Source organism: Chlamydotis macqueenii, chromosome 1, assembly GCF_036417535.1.
Source record: "Chlamydotis macqueenii isolate bChlMac1 chromosome 1, bChlMac1.mat, whole genome shotgun sequence".
NCBI lineage: Eukaryota > Metazoa > Chordata > Aves > Otidiformes > Otididae > Chlamydotis > Chlamydotis macqueenii.
The window spans coordinates 144,709,646-144,724,165 of record NC_141556.1 but is presented as its reverse complement, the minus strand read 5'-3'; the positions used below and the strand labels follow the sequence as shown (position 1 = coordinate 144,724,165).

At 42.4% G+C, this 14,520-nt stretch overlaps 1 protein-coding gene across 1 annotated transcript in view; it reads right to left on the bottom strand.

Annotated features, from left to right (window-relative positions):
* Positions 1-14,286, bottom strand: part of GABRB3 (gamma-aminobutyric acid type A receptor subunit beta3) — a 124,515-nt gene extending 110,229 nt beyond the window's left edge. The window contains exons 1-3 of the mRNA XM_086768977.1: positions 14,206-14,286; positions 13,919-14,010; positions 13,750-13,817 (exon numbers count right to left, since the gene is read on the bottom strand). Of these exons, the coding sequence (XP_086625103.1) occupies positions 13,750-13,817; positions 13,919-14,010; positions 14,206-14,285 (240 nt within the window). The 5' untranslated portion in view covers position 14,286. The remainder of the gene's footprint in view (positions 1-13,749; positions 13,818-13,918; positions 14,011-14,205) is intronic.
* Positions 14,287-14,520: the final 234 nt, after the last annotated feature.

Sequence of the window (14,520 nt, the reverse complement as noted above, 5' to 3'; positions counted from 1 at the left end):
CAGGTTTGCTTTGATTTTATCATCGTGAACGAGGTCACAGTAACGTATCAATGTATAAAGAGACATATGGGATTCAACGATGCCACACACAGTAGGTGCTGAGGACGTTCAACATTGCTCTGTAAATGTAGTAATCAAACAGCATATAGGGTTGCAATAAATTTTAGAACTCATTTATTACCATGCTATGCAGTAGCAAGCATCATCTAGAGTCCAGCTGAGAAGGACTAGCTAATTGTGTGCCAGAAAATAACAAGCTACATTTGTGTTTAGCTTAATTCAGCAATGTTTTCAGGGAGAGGGAGGGATTTGGTTTTCCCACAACAGATTTTTTTTTTTTTAGACTGCACACCTTGGGAAAAGGACTAGAAAAATAATGATGAGAAAAATGCAGCCTCCTGCTTTAGAGCACAATAGATGTGAATAACCAAGAGTCAAGAGGGAAGAGAAAGAAAAATTGCAGAAGATTCATACAGGAGTCTCATGAGATTTGGTCACTTTCTTGAGCTATTAAAAAAATCATTCAGGGACTTTTAGGGAAAAGTAGTAACAAATTACTACGACTTCTGTCTTTCAGACAGCTGTTCAGTGAGCACCAGCAGTCAAATTAATAGGCATACTTATATCTGAGTGGAATAATTCTTTTTTTCAGTTAAACTACTTTGCACATACAGAAACTTTTGTGCCAGCAGGTTATTAAATTGCATTATACATGTATCTCTGGGGGTAAATTAGAGGAATACAAGGCAAGATCATAAGTGAGACCCTTTTAGATCTGACTAATGAAGGAAAGGGGTAACATCATGAGTGTTAGGGCTAGATTATTTCTTTAGGAAGGCTAAGCAAAAGGGATCTTCTTCAGAGGCTGAAATTATTTTATAACATAAAGATAAATAAATATTTCACTAATGGATAACAAGATTACTTTACACAAACTTCTGGCTTCCTTTTCCAAATTACAGCGGCAGCATCCAATTCAAAAGGCACCTAACACCACACAAATGGGTATGCCGGGAAAGACGTATAGTATCAACCTCGACGCAGTACTTTACAGTCAAGTTAATAATATATGAGCCTACAACTAAAGTGGGTCTACTGGAAAGATAAGCTGATCAACTACCTTAAATGCATTTTCTAATTCACTGCCCATCTTTTTCCTTGTCTTTTTTTTTTCCTATCCATTTAAGGGGGAGGGTTTATAAAAAGAATTGTAGGCAGATAATCAACAGTTCTAAAATAGGTACTCTATTCCCTAGCTCAATCATTTCTCTGAAGAAAAAAAAAATGGAAGAAATGCCAAAGGAGACACCATTTTTTTGATTAAAAGGAAATGAAATATTTCCTCCTTAAAACAGATTTCTCTTAATCACCTCTCGTTCATCACACAAACACACAGGTACTGCTAACTACTTAACCACTTCTCTTCACATTTCATAATCACTCACTGCCCAAGGACAACCTTCTTTCTCTGTCACATGAGGTAAAGGTGAGGTCCAGGCCAGCTCACTCAGGCAATTAACGTGCACCCACGTTCCAGGTGCCTTAGGAAGGCTGCGTAGGGGACTCCGGTACTTCCTTTGGTTTGTATTAATGAACAGAGGTAAAGACTCTGGAAATCCTCCATTATTCACCTAAAGTGAGGTGAACATCATCTCCGTCTGGAGTTAAGTGCATGTTAACTGCCCAGCATAGCTGGCTTAGATGCTGCCTCAAGCTTCTCCTTTCCATCGACAGCTATCGCTCATCTACCGGGTGAGCTGCTCTGTGATGCAGCTTAACAAGCATCTTTCTAGCTGTGTGACAAGTCACTATCGACAGGTATGAAGCCAAGCAAATCCAAGAGACAGAGCTTGTCCCTGAGAAACCAGTTTGCAACAGCAGTTTCCCAGTGTGCAGAGAATATTTGTCCATGTATTACCTCTAGAAAACATATTCTCTAAGAGAGATGAAGAGCTCCGACAGCACGGCAGAGTCAAGAGGACATGCAGGCAGCATTCATTTCACCTATGTCCAGAAGCGTAACAAATGGGCCTTTGGCCCAAGCTGTACTCCCTGTATGGAGAATGGAAAGAAGAAAGCTCTCTACAATGAGTTATCTTCTAATACAGGTACCACCAGACAGATAGGATGTATCACCTTCGGCAGAGTCACAGCTCTCTCACCAAAAAGGGTTACTACGTACCTTTGCAATGCAATGCAATGAATGGCACTTTTTGGATATATCTATCCTAGTGAACAAAGTGGGCTGGGGAGTTTTCTCATCCAAAGGACAAGAGGCATGGCGTGGCATGGCACAGCTTGTTTCTATCTAGACGAACTTACTGATCTCACAGCAAAAATGCATCCAAGCTGCCTACAGGGAATGGAGCTGGAACGCACTAACCTCCAGAGAGTACCCAAGCATCACCTGGGAAAACGCTGGGGCAAATCCATGCTAATGATTAACATAAGACAGGTGCATCCCTGAAGTCAGGCACCTTGCTCAAGCACAGAAATCTTTACATTCTTCAGATTCTGCAGATTATGAGGAGCACCACAACTCTTACATCTAGCAGATCCATAGTTTATGGGGTCCTTTAGAAAACAAAATCAAGGGTCACATCTATTCTGCAAGTTCTGCTAAGGTTTTGCTATGCAAAATTCCAATTGGTTTAGGAGATGTTTTTCTTCTCCAAATAGAAAGACTATTTTACATGATTGGAAAATGCTTAGACAGGCCAAGTGTCATTATCTGAATAGCCCAGGAGGTCAGAAGCTAAAGCAAATCACTGCTGGTACAGAGAAAAAGACATATCATTATGTTATATTACAAAAAAAAAAAAAAGGCCCAAGTTAATCTTCTGTATCTTCAATGAATAACAAGACTTACTGCATTACTCAGTACTCCCACCTGGAATTGGTGTATTCTAAAATTCAGAATTTAAATGCATTTTTATATTGTCTATTACAAAATTTCAGTGCATTTAAAAAGGCACACTGGTATGAGAAACCACCATGAAAAACAGCGATCTGCTTACAAAATAACTTTTGATTAAGCAGAAAAATGGTTTCCACTAGTTTACATTCTAGCATGCCAAGTCTGACAGATTCAATTTCTTACTCTTTCAGACTTATTTCCCTACTGAAAAATGTGAGACAGGCTCAGCTTCCTTGCATAGCCAAACTCAGCTCCTGGGAGAGGAAGCCCTCAGCATTTTGATTCTGCACCAGCCCAGTCCTGAAGAGCGGAGGCCCCTGTCCAACCAAGCTCATGTGGCGTGCGAATGGGATTACACCTCAACATTTGACCCCGTAACTAAGCAATGAGCTCACATGCTAAGCCTATGATGATAAGTAACCACCTGAATGGGAGATGTTAAAATATCCCTCAGGTGATCAGGAAATACCCACATTGTGACCCAAGGGAACAAATCTCTTCCTTTCAAGTAACTTTAGTGTTAACAGACCAGCAGAGCATGATAGTGAGGCTATCTTATATCTCAATTAAAAGAGCAAGGGATGACCTATTTTTAAACACATGGATTTGAGCTGCCTTTTAAAGGTTATCGTCTCTGTTCTACATGTATTTTTATTCAGGATTCATAGAAAGTCTACCTGAAAAATCCTCTGTAGTTCAAACTATATATAGAATTTTATATGTATTAACCTGCTGGGTAATATTCCTTAGTGCTGCTAAAGATCAACTGTGTACCAGTTCAGCATAGTCTTCTACCTACCTTTGAAAAGGTAAGTTAAGGAGGAGCAATAGGTGGAATTCATCCCAACATTAACTAAAAACTGAGCATCTGTCCTAGGACAGTCAACTCTCATTATCTTCTCCACCCCAATACCCTGTTAGCACTTCCAGACAGGCACTTCTGGAGGGTCAGTCATCCTTACTGTCTTAGACACTTCTCTTAGAATAAAATATATTGTCTTATGGAAGTGCTTCTCTCTGTTAAAGGGAGCTCTGATGATCAGCTCTGGCTGGATGTCAGTCATCTGCTGGATAACCTGTTTAAAGCTTGTGAAACAGGTTGTGTTCAAGGACCTAACTCTCACTGATACGACCATGCTGTACGGAGCTCTGTATTGACATAACTTCACAGCTCCCAGAAGCTGTACTAACTGCACCAGAGGCACCTCTGGCATCTCTGCAGAGGGCTGTGTTGTGCCACGGAGACATACCCATGAACTAATGAAAATTCAACATTCATATTAGTATAAAGAAAAAAGCCATTAACTGCTATTGAACTGCCAATTATTCAGTGTAACTGCAGACCTCCCAGCACAGCTGTTTTACCTTCCCTCTCTGCTGTACGCAATATTACATTCACATTGCAGGTTGCATTATCACAGCAACCTGTAACCGGTTCCTAACTGCTGAGAGAACAAATTATTTTGCCAAAATTCTTGGTTCAAATCCATAATAGTGAATAACGAATTAGACACGCCTAGACTTGGGGATTTTTTCCTTGCAATCTCTGTAGTTATAAGGAACTGTGAAATTCAATTACAAACATTAAATGAACTCTCCTTTTGAAATTATTCTTCTTCCAGCTACTTTATGACTCTGAGGAGAAAAAAGACAGTTTGTCCTGGATAAGCTAAAACCCCTAATGGTAACTAACTATTACTCAACCTCTTCCACTGAAAATTTTCAGTATTGACGGATTGCACTTGATATTACCCAAGTTTAAATCTTTATATAATCAAACCTTTATTAAAATGAAAATTGTGGGGAGAAATGTATCATTACCAAATGTCCTAATGCTCTTTGCTTAAGTGCGGACACTTAAACAAAAAGTACTCTCTCTCAGAGTCTTGAGACTCTGGAAGTCTGAAGTTACAAATCATGGGAGATTGCAAGAGCACACCGGAGAAGTATTAACAGGTATTTATTTTATTCTTCCCTAAGCATCCACTACCAGCCAGTATCAGTCAGTACACTTGGCTGGGTGGACGTTTAGTCAGATGTGTCATGAACATTCCTGCATTTGTATGTTGTCTTCTGCCAAGCACAAGATTGTCTGCCCTGCGTTCATCAAATTGCTAAGCTTTCTATATGACTAGAGACATGAAATTATCTGAATAAGCACTCAGTGCATGAATAAAAATCATCATATAAATAACACTCTTTCTCTCTTTTCTTCTGTCTTCAAAGGAATAGGAAAAATTGCTAGGCACAGAGTAGGTATAGATTCATCAAGTTTCTGTGAATTTTCCACTTCCTATATAACTTAAATGAGCATACATCTTCCTTACTTGGGCATGGTGAAAGGTTGTTGACAAAAGTAAAAATTTACTCATGGTTACATGCACAGAAGTCCTGACCTTGTATCACCAGTATATTCAAAAGGACATACATGCGATGCCTGTTGCATTCAATGCAACGGTATCAAGAACACAACGAAGATACATACACACACTGGAAACTAATGACATCTCAGATAGCGTGGCATATCCTTACGACACTGGCATATATTACAAACGACCTATGGGAGACTCCTGATCTTCTGCAGCATCAGCAGGAGACCAACAGGAGCATCTGAAACCACACCAAGACATGCTTCTGTGTACAACTCGGGAGCACTGACAGAAATTATAATTAATACAGTGCTGGAAAAGATCTCAAAGCATCAGGTAGCCCAAGAGCAACACCATTGGAAGAGCTATTTTTCTAGTCTCTTCTTGAAAATCTGCAACAAAGGAGACGCTACAAGAAATGTAGTTTGCTGAAAACTAATCTGAAATCAATAAATTAATTTCTTTAGGTCTTACTTGAATTGGTTCTAAAGATCAGCTCATCATCCTCCTCTCAGCACCAACTTCCTACATGTTGGGAAATTTATGTCCTCTCTCCATCCTATTTTTCAGTGCTGAACAAACCCATTTACTTCAACATTGCTGCATACACCTTGTTTTCTAATTATTTTAATTAGAAACATTTGTTTCCTTCCTTACACCTCCTATTCATTTCCATCTCCCTGCAAGGAGTGCAAAAACACTGTACACAGCATCTTGCTCAAGCTTCACTACCGGTGGACAGAGAAATCCCTGTGTCTCATGAATGACACTTCTATTTATGTACACGAGAGTAACGTGTCTTTTTTGAATTGTATTGCACTTGTGATTTGGATTAACTTTTTCACTTGCTTTAGACTCTGGTCCAGTAAAATCTCCACATTCTTTTTTTCCTGTGCTGCTGCTTAGCCAATTCTTTCTCAGTTTAAGTACTGGGTTCTTGGGACAACCAACTAACATCACGTACCTGGACTCGTGCAAAGCATTTGACACTGTCCCACACAACATCCTTCTCTCTAAACTGGAGAGACATGGCTTTGATGGATGGACCACTCGGTGGATAAGGAATTGGCTGGATGGCCGCACTCAGAGAGTGGTGGTCAACAGCTCAGTGTTCAAGTGGAGACCACTGACGAATGGCATTCCTCGGGGATCAGTATTGGGACCAGCCCTGCTTAACATCTTTGCTGGCAACATGGACAGTGGGATAAAGTGCACCCTCAGCAAGTTTGTTGACAACACCAAGCTGTGTGGTGTGATTGACACACAGGAGGGAAGGGAAGTCATCCAGAGTGACCCTGATAGGCTGGAGAGGTGGGCCCATGAGAACCTCATGAAGTTCAACAAGGCCAAGTGCAAGGTCCTACACATGGGTCAGGGCAATCCCAAGCACAAATACAGACTAGGCAGAGAACAGATCGAGAGCAGCCCTGAGGAGAAGGACTTGAAGGTACTGGTGGATGAGAAGCTCAGCATGGGCTAGCAATGTGCACTTGCAGCCCAGAAAGCCAACTGCATCCTGGGCTGCATCAAAAGAAGCATGGCCAGCAGGACGAGGGAGGTGATTCTGCCCCTCTACTCTGCTCTGGTGAGACCTGACCTGGAGTACTGCGTCCACCTCTGGAGCTCTCAACATAAAAACAACATGGACCTGTTGGAGCAAGTCCAGAGGAGACAATCAGAGGGCTGGAGCACCACTCCTATAAAGACAGGCTGAGAGAGTTGGGGCTGTTCAGCCTGGAGAAGAGAAGGTTCCTGGGAGACCTCAGAGCAGCCTTCCATTACCTAAACGGGGCTTATAGGAAAGATGGAGAGAAACTCTTTAGCAGGGTCTGTTGTGATAGGATGAGGAGTAATGGTTTCAAAATAGAAGGAGGTAGATGTAGATTAGATATTAGGAATTTTTTTTTTACAATGAGGGTGGTGAAACACTGGCACAGGTTGCCCAGAGAGGTGGTGGTGCCCCATCCCTGGAACATTCAAGGCCAGGTTGCACGGGGCTCTGAGCAACCTGATCTGGTTGGAGACATCCCTGCTCCTTGCAGGGGGTTTGGACAAGATGACCTTTAAAAGTCCTTTCCAACCCAAACTATGCTATGATTCTATGATTCTTCCTTCCTTAAGAAATGTAGCACTTTGTGCTTACCTCTTTTTTATTTAGGGCCATTCCTCTAATTTGTAAACATCACTTTGAATTCCATTTTTGTCCCTTCAAATGTTTGCAATTATTCCAGATTGGTGTCATCACAAATTGTATCTATTTCATCATCCAACTCAGGATGATTCAACATTGGCAGCTGGAGTTGGATTTTAAAAAGCCTATTGCCACCTCCAAGCAACATTAACAACCTCCTTGTCTCTGCATAAGCAGGTATTTCTTCCGCTTTACAACAGCCGCTTTCTTCTGAGGATAAGCAGAAGCCTGTCATCAATTTCCTTGGCCAAACAGAAGTCATTCTCCTATCATGCTGCCTGCCACAAGCACTTCTCTCTCTGTCAAGAGGAACTATGAAACATGACAGGAGTGGAGAGAGAGGGAGCCAGGCTGGGGGAGTTCACAGGTATTGTCCTGAGGAAGAAAACCGGATGGGGCCAAGAGAAAGGATTAGAAGGAAGGGTGCTCTTGTTGCCAGCTAGCAACTAGAAGGCAGGTAACCTGCTAAGATAGACTGTCCTCCAGGAGTAGTACCCGTTGCTGCCGCCTTGTAGCGGACAGCTGCTGGCTCATCACCAGCACAGTGACAGCACTCTCTGCAGGGCTATGCTGGCCTCAGGAGATGCTTCCCTGCTTGGGCAGTATTTCTTTCTTCTTCTTCCTTTTTTTTTTCCCTGCCTATCAAACATATATCCATATATATAAAAATATACACAAAAATGATTTATAAGGTCTCTCTGCCATATCTATTTAGTATGATCTACTAGTCTTTCTACACATATTAAATTACAAAATACATAAAAGCAAAAATCAGTATATAGAGTTATGTATTTTATTTTATACTCTTGTGATTTGTGATCAAGTTATAAGCACTGCATACATGCATCTTCTTCTATCTAGAAAACCTGAGTTTGCAATAAAAATGATTACGTAATCACTCTATTAGTACAACTCATTTAATTTCACCATCTGAATCTTCGAAGCAAAATATTTCACAACTCAGTTACAATTTCCTGCTTGAGGTAACTGAGATTCTCTTTGAAAAGTATTTAGAAAGCAGCTGTTTATGGCAGGAAACAGAAGTTACATTTATAATAGGAAACACAGGTTACATTTCACCATGCCTAGCTGCACCCACCTGAAGACTAACCAAGTTGCCTTGGCTCTCTCCGTAGCCACTGAGGAAAGATGGACAACTCCCAGAAAAACAAATCCTTCAATCTTAAAAAAAACCAACCCACACAGATGTCTAAGATATCTCTTACAAATTAGTGCCAGTCTCCTCCTGATTCCAGAGGGAGCCTGGAGGATGAGCTTTGGCTGGACACCTAGGGAACAAGTCAGTTACCTAAACAAGGGTGTCTGGTGCCACTCTGGATGCCCTGGATCATGCACAGGGCTGGCAGGTACAGCACAGGATCTATGGGAGTCCCCTACCCTTCTGGAGAGGCAGCTGGAGTCCAAACAGGACACCTTGAGGCATTTAAAATATCTGAGAAGCACTATTAAAGTGTCTTCTTTATTTTCAGATAACTAGCTCTCTGGACTCCACTGCCCGTCTTGACAAGGACAAGACTCAGTTGTTTAAACTTCAGGAGCTGGTGTCATGTCTAACACACGTGCGCAGAGCACACAAACACAACAGAGGACTTGCAAGAGATCTGCACCAACCTGGACTGGAAACTGGAGAGCAAGTACGATACCACGTAAAGGGAGTAGACAACTTTGCCTAAGCAGCCACATTCTGTTCCAGAACCCCATTAGCTACAGTTGTAGTGCTTAGCAGTCCGGCTTACATTTATACATCTAATTGTATACATCTCAATTAACAAGAACTGAATCCTATCCCATTTTTTAGACATCTAAAGCAAGATGTGACAAATCTCACCAACGGAAGTATGAAGGCTCTGCACCTTCAGAACTTCAGCTGAAGTACGAATTGATTCACCTAAAAAAATTTATTTATGCATCACTATCTAAGGAAGGTAGACAATATTTGCCCTGGTGAGTAAAAATCTTAGTTGACCATAAAGCAGCAACTAAAACACAATTTGTCAGAAAAATGTACAAATTGCTTTGAAAATCAGCAGGCATCTAAAAAAGTCCATACAAGCGCTTGCAGTTTTATAATAGAACATATGCAAAAACAAAAAATTACAGTGTTAGCATGGAACAGATTACATCTTTTTCAAAAACAACAACTCGTAAGTTTTATGGTCTGACTTTATGTCAAACTAATTTTCTGAGCACAGTATTCCCAAAACAGCAGGAGGACTATAGAGCCAATGATGCCTCCTGGGTTTTGCTGGTTTGAGTTTAATTTTATCAAAATTAGAGTCTTTGAAAAACCCTTGATGAACAGCTCTGAAGTTTCCTCTATACACAAAGAGAACACAGACAACATTGTAGAGAGCAGCAGCATAAGTTTCCTTTCTTATAGGAGATCATACTATTCTCTGAAGAAGAGAAGGCTCCAAAGATAATGCAAAACACTATCTCTAAGAAGAAAGGTTCACTTTTGCACTGATCTCCTTGTTTTCTCCATCCACTTATAGGTTTACCTCCCATAAACTATAAAACACATCCTAAAATAAAGGGAAAATGAAAGCACAGCACTTTAGTCTTCCAGCTATAACGATGAGTTTAAAGAGGGGGTTATTTGGACACTCAATGTATTTAACTTCCTAAGCATAAAAAGCTACAGGAGTATTTGGGTGCTTGAAGATTACATGCCTGGAACTAACACATTTGATTTGCAGACCAAATGTGGAACAAGACTATACAAATTCACAAATTGTGGATACTGTCTGATCAGAAATAGCCTGACAGGCTAGTAAAAAGCAGGAGGACTATTTCTTATTCAATTCACATCATCTAAGCAAAACATACCTCTAAAACACAGAAAGCACAGAACACAATCAACTCACATCATGTAAAATAACAAACTATCGCAATCTGACAACAGTAGTCTTCCGTACTCTTTATCCGTAAACCGACTTACAGTATTTTCTCAGTATTACATCTGTTACTATTGATTATTATTTTGTTTGGAGATGTACATGACTGTACATTTTACAGGCATTTACAGCAGTTTTAAATGCAATTATGGAGGTATGCACAGAAATCGGTAGGTGGTTAAGTACCCAGTTACGGGTAGGATTTGTGAAATAGGCAAATACTAGTGGGAAAGCACGCATAGGACAAGCAAGGAAATAAAGCGGGTGTGGAGATACACACTTATATACATGCACATATATACGTGGAGGTCATTAACAGACTGCAGCCCTTCCTTGAAAAGTGCACTTCTTATATTCAACTTCATTAATTCATGCTTGCTACCACATATATAACTCAAAGTATAAATATCAAAGCATATTATTTTTACCTCATAAATGGTTAGTATTTTCAGTATGATGTAAATAGAACAGCAGAGTAACAATTTCAGTAATGCTACTCAATACTTTCAAGATGTTATGAGACCAGATAGAAATGGCTTATTTAAAACTTTTCAGTAAAGCAATCTGACGCTGTGCAGTCCTGACTCTTGCCTCAGTCCTCCTGATCCAGCTTAGCATTTCAGCAGCAAAAGTAAAGAAAGATACTAACTGTTCCGTGTAATCTGAGGAAGATGTGCATTGCTATTCAGTAAGTCTATTCTAAAAAAACAGCTACAGGTAGTCTGGATGTACAGAGGGCAAAAGATCTTTGATAATTTTCAACAGAAAGACTAAAAATACACAAATAATTTTTTAAAATGCTGGAAAGCCAAACAACTGACTAGTAACTGAAGATTCATAGTGGAATATATTATATATAAGCCTACAGTTTGATTAAGAATAGAAAAGAATATGATAGAAGTCGTAATTTTTGTTACAAAGAATTGTCATCATAACACTGAAAGCTACATTACAGGCTGTCTAGAAGGCAGTATAATAAAACTTGCTGTAATAACTTTTTATTTATATTAATAAAATTGAAGAATGTTAATTCTCCAGTTATTTTATTTTTAATATAGAGATGAATTTTAACAAGCTAATTTATAAAAGGTTACATCAATGTCTACATTCAAATCAAAGGAATTAATGTCCATACTACTACGGTTCATAGAGAGAAATTCTTGTAAGACATTTCAGTAGCTGATGAGGCTAAAGGTCAATGCCCACAATATCTGCTTGGAATTAAATGAAAGAATATGTCAAAAATTAGAAGTTTAGCTGGTAACCAGCACGAAGCTCCACAGCTATGCTTCAGTTCTTCAACCTAGCTGTGACTTTTTTTTCCCCCTCCAAATTGCTATCTTAGAATGCATACTTCAGTAACCATGAAAAGCTCCTTCTGCTCATCCTTATTCACCATTTCCTGATATTTACTCAATAATCTTCGCAGATCAGTATAAAGTTACCTAAAATAAGTGGAAGCAATCAACTCAGGCAGTACTTGAACATAGCTGTCCCTAGTCAAAGATGACTTCTTCCACAGGGAGGAGAGACAAGCTCAGCTGAAACTCCAGTTGTAGTAAGGTGTTCACCAACCAGAAGCCTTTTCTGCTCATTTCTCCCAAGTAAACTAGTAGTTTTTGTAACAATAGCACTTCAGCAATTTCCTTCAGAAACACGTATCTGTTTCTGTTGCAAGATCTATATTTTTCAGACTTTGCACTGCCCCATGAGAAGGCATGGAAAAAACCTTCACTTCTTTAGAGCTCTGGCAACAAAGCGGAAACACTGGGCACTGACTTGTGGGGCAGCTAGAAACCAAAGTAATTGTTACACTGGCTCACTGTCTGGGAGAAATGGAGGGCACTCATCCTCTCTAGGAGCTCCTGTCTTATTCAAGGTCTAATTACCCAGTCTAGCAGCACAACAAGCAGCATAATTACTTACTTTTCCTCATAGCCCTGCTACAGTGGGTTGGACAAGTTGTTATTTAAACCTAACAGGCTTTCCCACAGCTGGGGGGGGGGAGCACAAAAAGCACCAGACATACCCTCATTTTCTTTCCAATCTCAGTCTGCCTTTCTCTGATATTTATTACCTACATGGCACTTCACATACACAAAGTGTTATGGATTCATTTAACGCATAAAGTAGTGCTTCCCCAAGGGCGGAGCATAGCCAAAGGTGGGCAAGGTGGCAGTGGGGATAATGAAGTCAGACTTTTCAATTACTCCGCAAAGACTCAGCTTCCATTTTTTTGAAGAAGCAATCCTACAGGTACAGAAAAGCCTGCAAAATATACCAGGTGTCTCTGCAGCTGCCCGAATTTGCAGGAAGCCTAAAATAAACCCTTGTAAGTAAGAACTATCTCATTTATCCCTCCTGAATGAGTAGAAAGGCAGATGCTGGTGGCACTTTTAACTACAAACAGGTAACTAACTGTATCTCTGTTAAAACAATTTTTTAAAAGATCAGAAGTCAAATGAGAAGTTTCTATCTCAGAATTTCGGGCAGAGCGAGTGAAAGAAGGGGCAGGGTTAATGAAAATACATAGAACATACAAAAAGCCAAGCTACGCCAGCTCGTAAACCGCAGCAGTGCACTGAAGGAGGGGCAGCCCTGGTGTTAGTGCCATATTTACGGAAAGAGAGCTCAGCTTCCCAACACGCAGAATTATTTTTAATGTCATAAATGCAACTACAGCACTGCAGAGCAGGCTGCTCTTTCACCTCAGGTTTGCAAAAGGAAGAATAAAAGGGGGAAAAGAAACCAAACCCACAACTGAGACACAGGGGGAACGAGTAGTTTGCTCAGAAACACGAAAAATCCACCTCAGATTTAGGATTAGGACAAGAGACAACAATTCTACCTTCCAACCCCAAAACCACCAAACCGCACAGACCGGGGGGGGGACCGAACCCAAAACGTACCGAAAACCTTTGCTTCCCCTCAGCGAACCCTACAGCCCCCGAACACCATTGCTCGGCGCAGCACAATTCCGATCCCTCCGAATCCCACGCGCGATCGCGCCTGCTCTCGTCGCTCAACGGTAATTAACACGCTCGCACATGTCAGAGTTTACCCACCGACAAGCCGGCTTGGTGGTTTGATTTTTTCTTTTTTAGTTTTTCAATTTTTTTTTTCTCCTGAAACGCGCACGAAGCGGCAGGATGCTGACAGCCGCGGCCCAGCACCCCCGCGCTCGGCCGGTTCACGCACACCCGTGGAGGCGGCCGTTGGCAGCCAGAGAGGGGAAAAGGGGGAGAAGGGGGAAAGCGGCGTCTCCGGGGAAATAAAAGTTTTGAGGTGGAGAGGGCAGCGCTCGGCAGCAGCCCCGGCCGGACCCCCCCAGCTCCCCCACACCCCGCTACTCACCATGTTGACTTCGGAAACCATGTCGATGCTGGCGATGTCGATGTTCATCCCCACGCAGACGGGCGGACCTGCAGGCGGAGGGGACCGTTACCCCAGCAGCCCCGGGGAGAGCGATAGGACAGGGGACACGGGGGGGCTCCGGGCGGCGAGCCCGGCCGGGGCGACTCACCTCCGAAATCCGGGCGGAGGCGGATGTCGTAGCCCTTCAACAATTTATCCACAGTTTCTTTCACGAAGGACATGTTGCCGGGATCGTTCACACTGTGGGGGAAAGAGATAAAGGCCGGGGGGGGAGGTAGAGGTGGGGTGCCGGGCGGGAGAGGCAGAGGACGGGGTGCGGGGGGCCGGGGGCGACGGCGGGAGCGGGAAGGGGCGGGGGGGGGGAAGCAGCGCATCAGCTTGTTCTGGCCAAACGCACCCCGTGCCGCCCCGCCGCCGGGGCACACCGGCTCCTACCTCTGGGCGCAGCAGACCACGGCCACCAGGACGGGAGCGGAGAAGATCCCGAAGATCCTGCCTCCCCCAAAGCCCCACATCCCTCCGCTCCGCGCTCCCTCTCCGCAGCAGCAGCCGCCGCCGCGATCCGGCTGCCCCGGCTACCGCTGAGGAAGAGGCGGAGGCGACAGTCCCCGTTCTTCTTCCCCCCCTCCCGCCCTCCCCCCCTTAAAAATAAATAAATAAATAAATAAAAATCCCCCCTCCTCTTCCTCTGCCCCAACACGGCAGCCCGGCCCTCGGGAGCCGCCGAGCCCCGGAGGAAGCCGCCCTCCG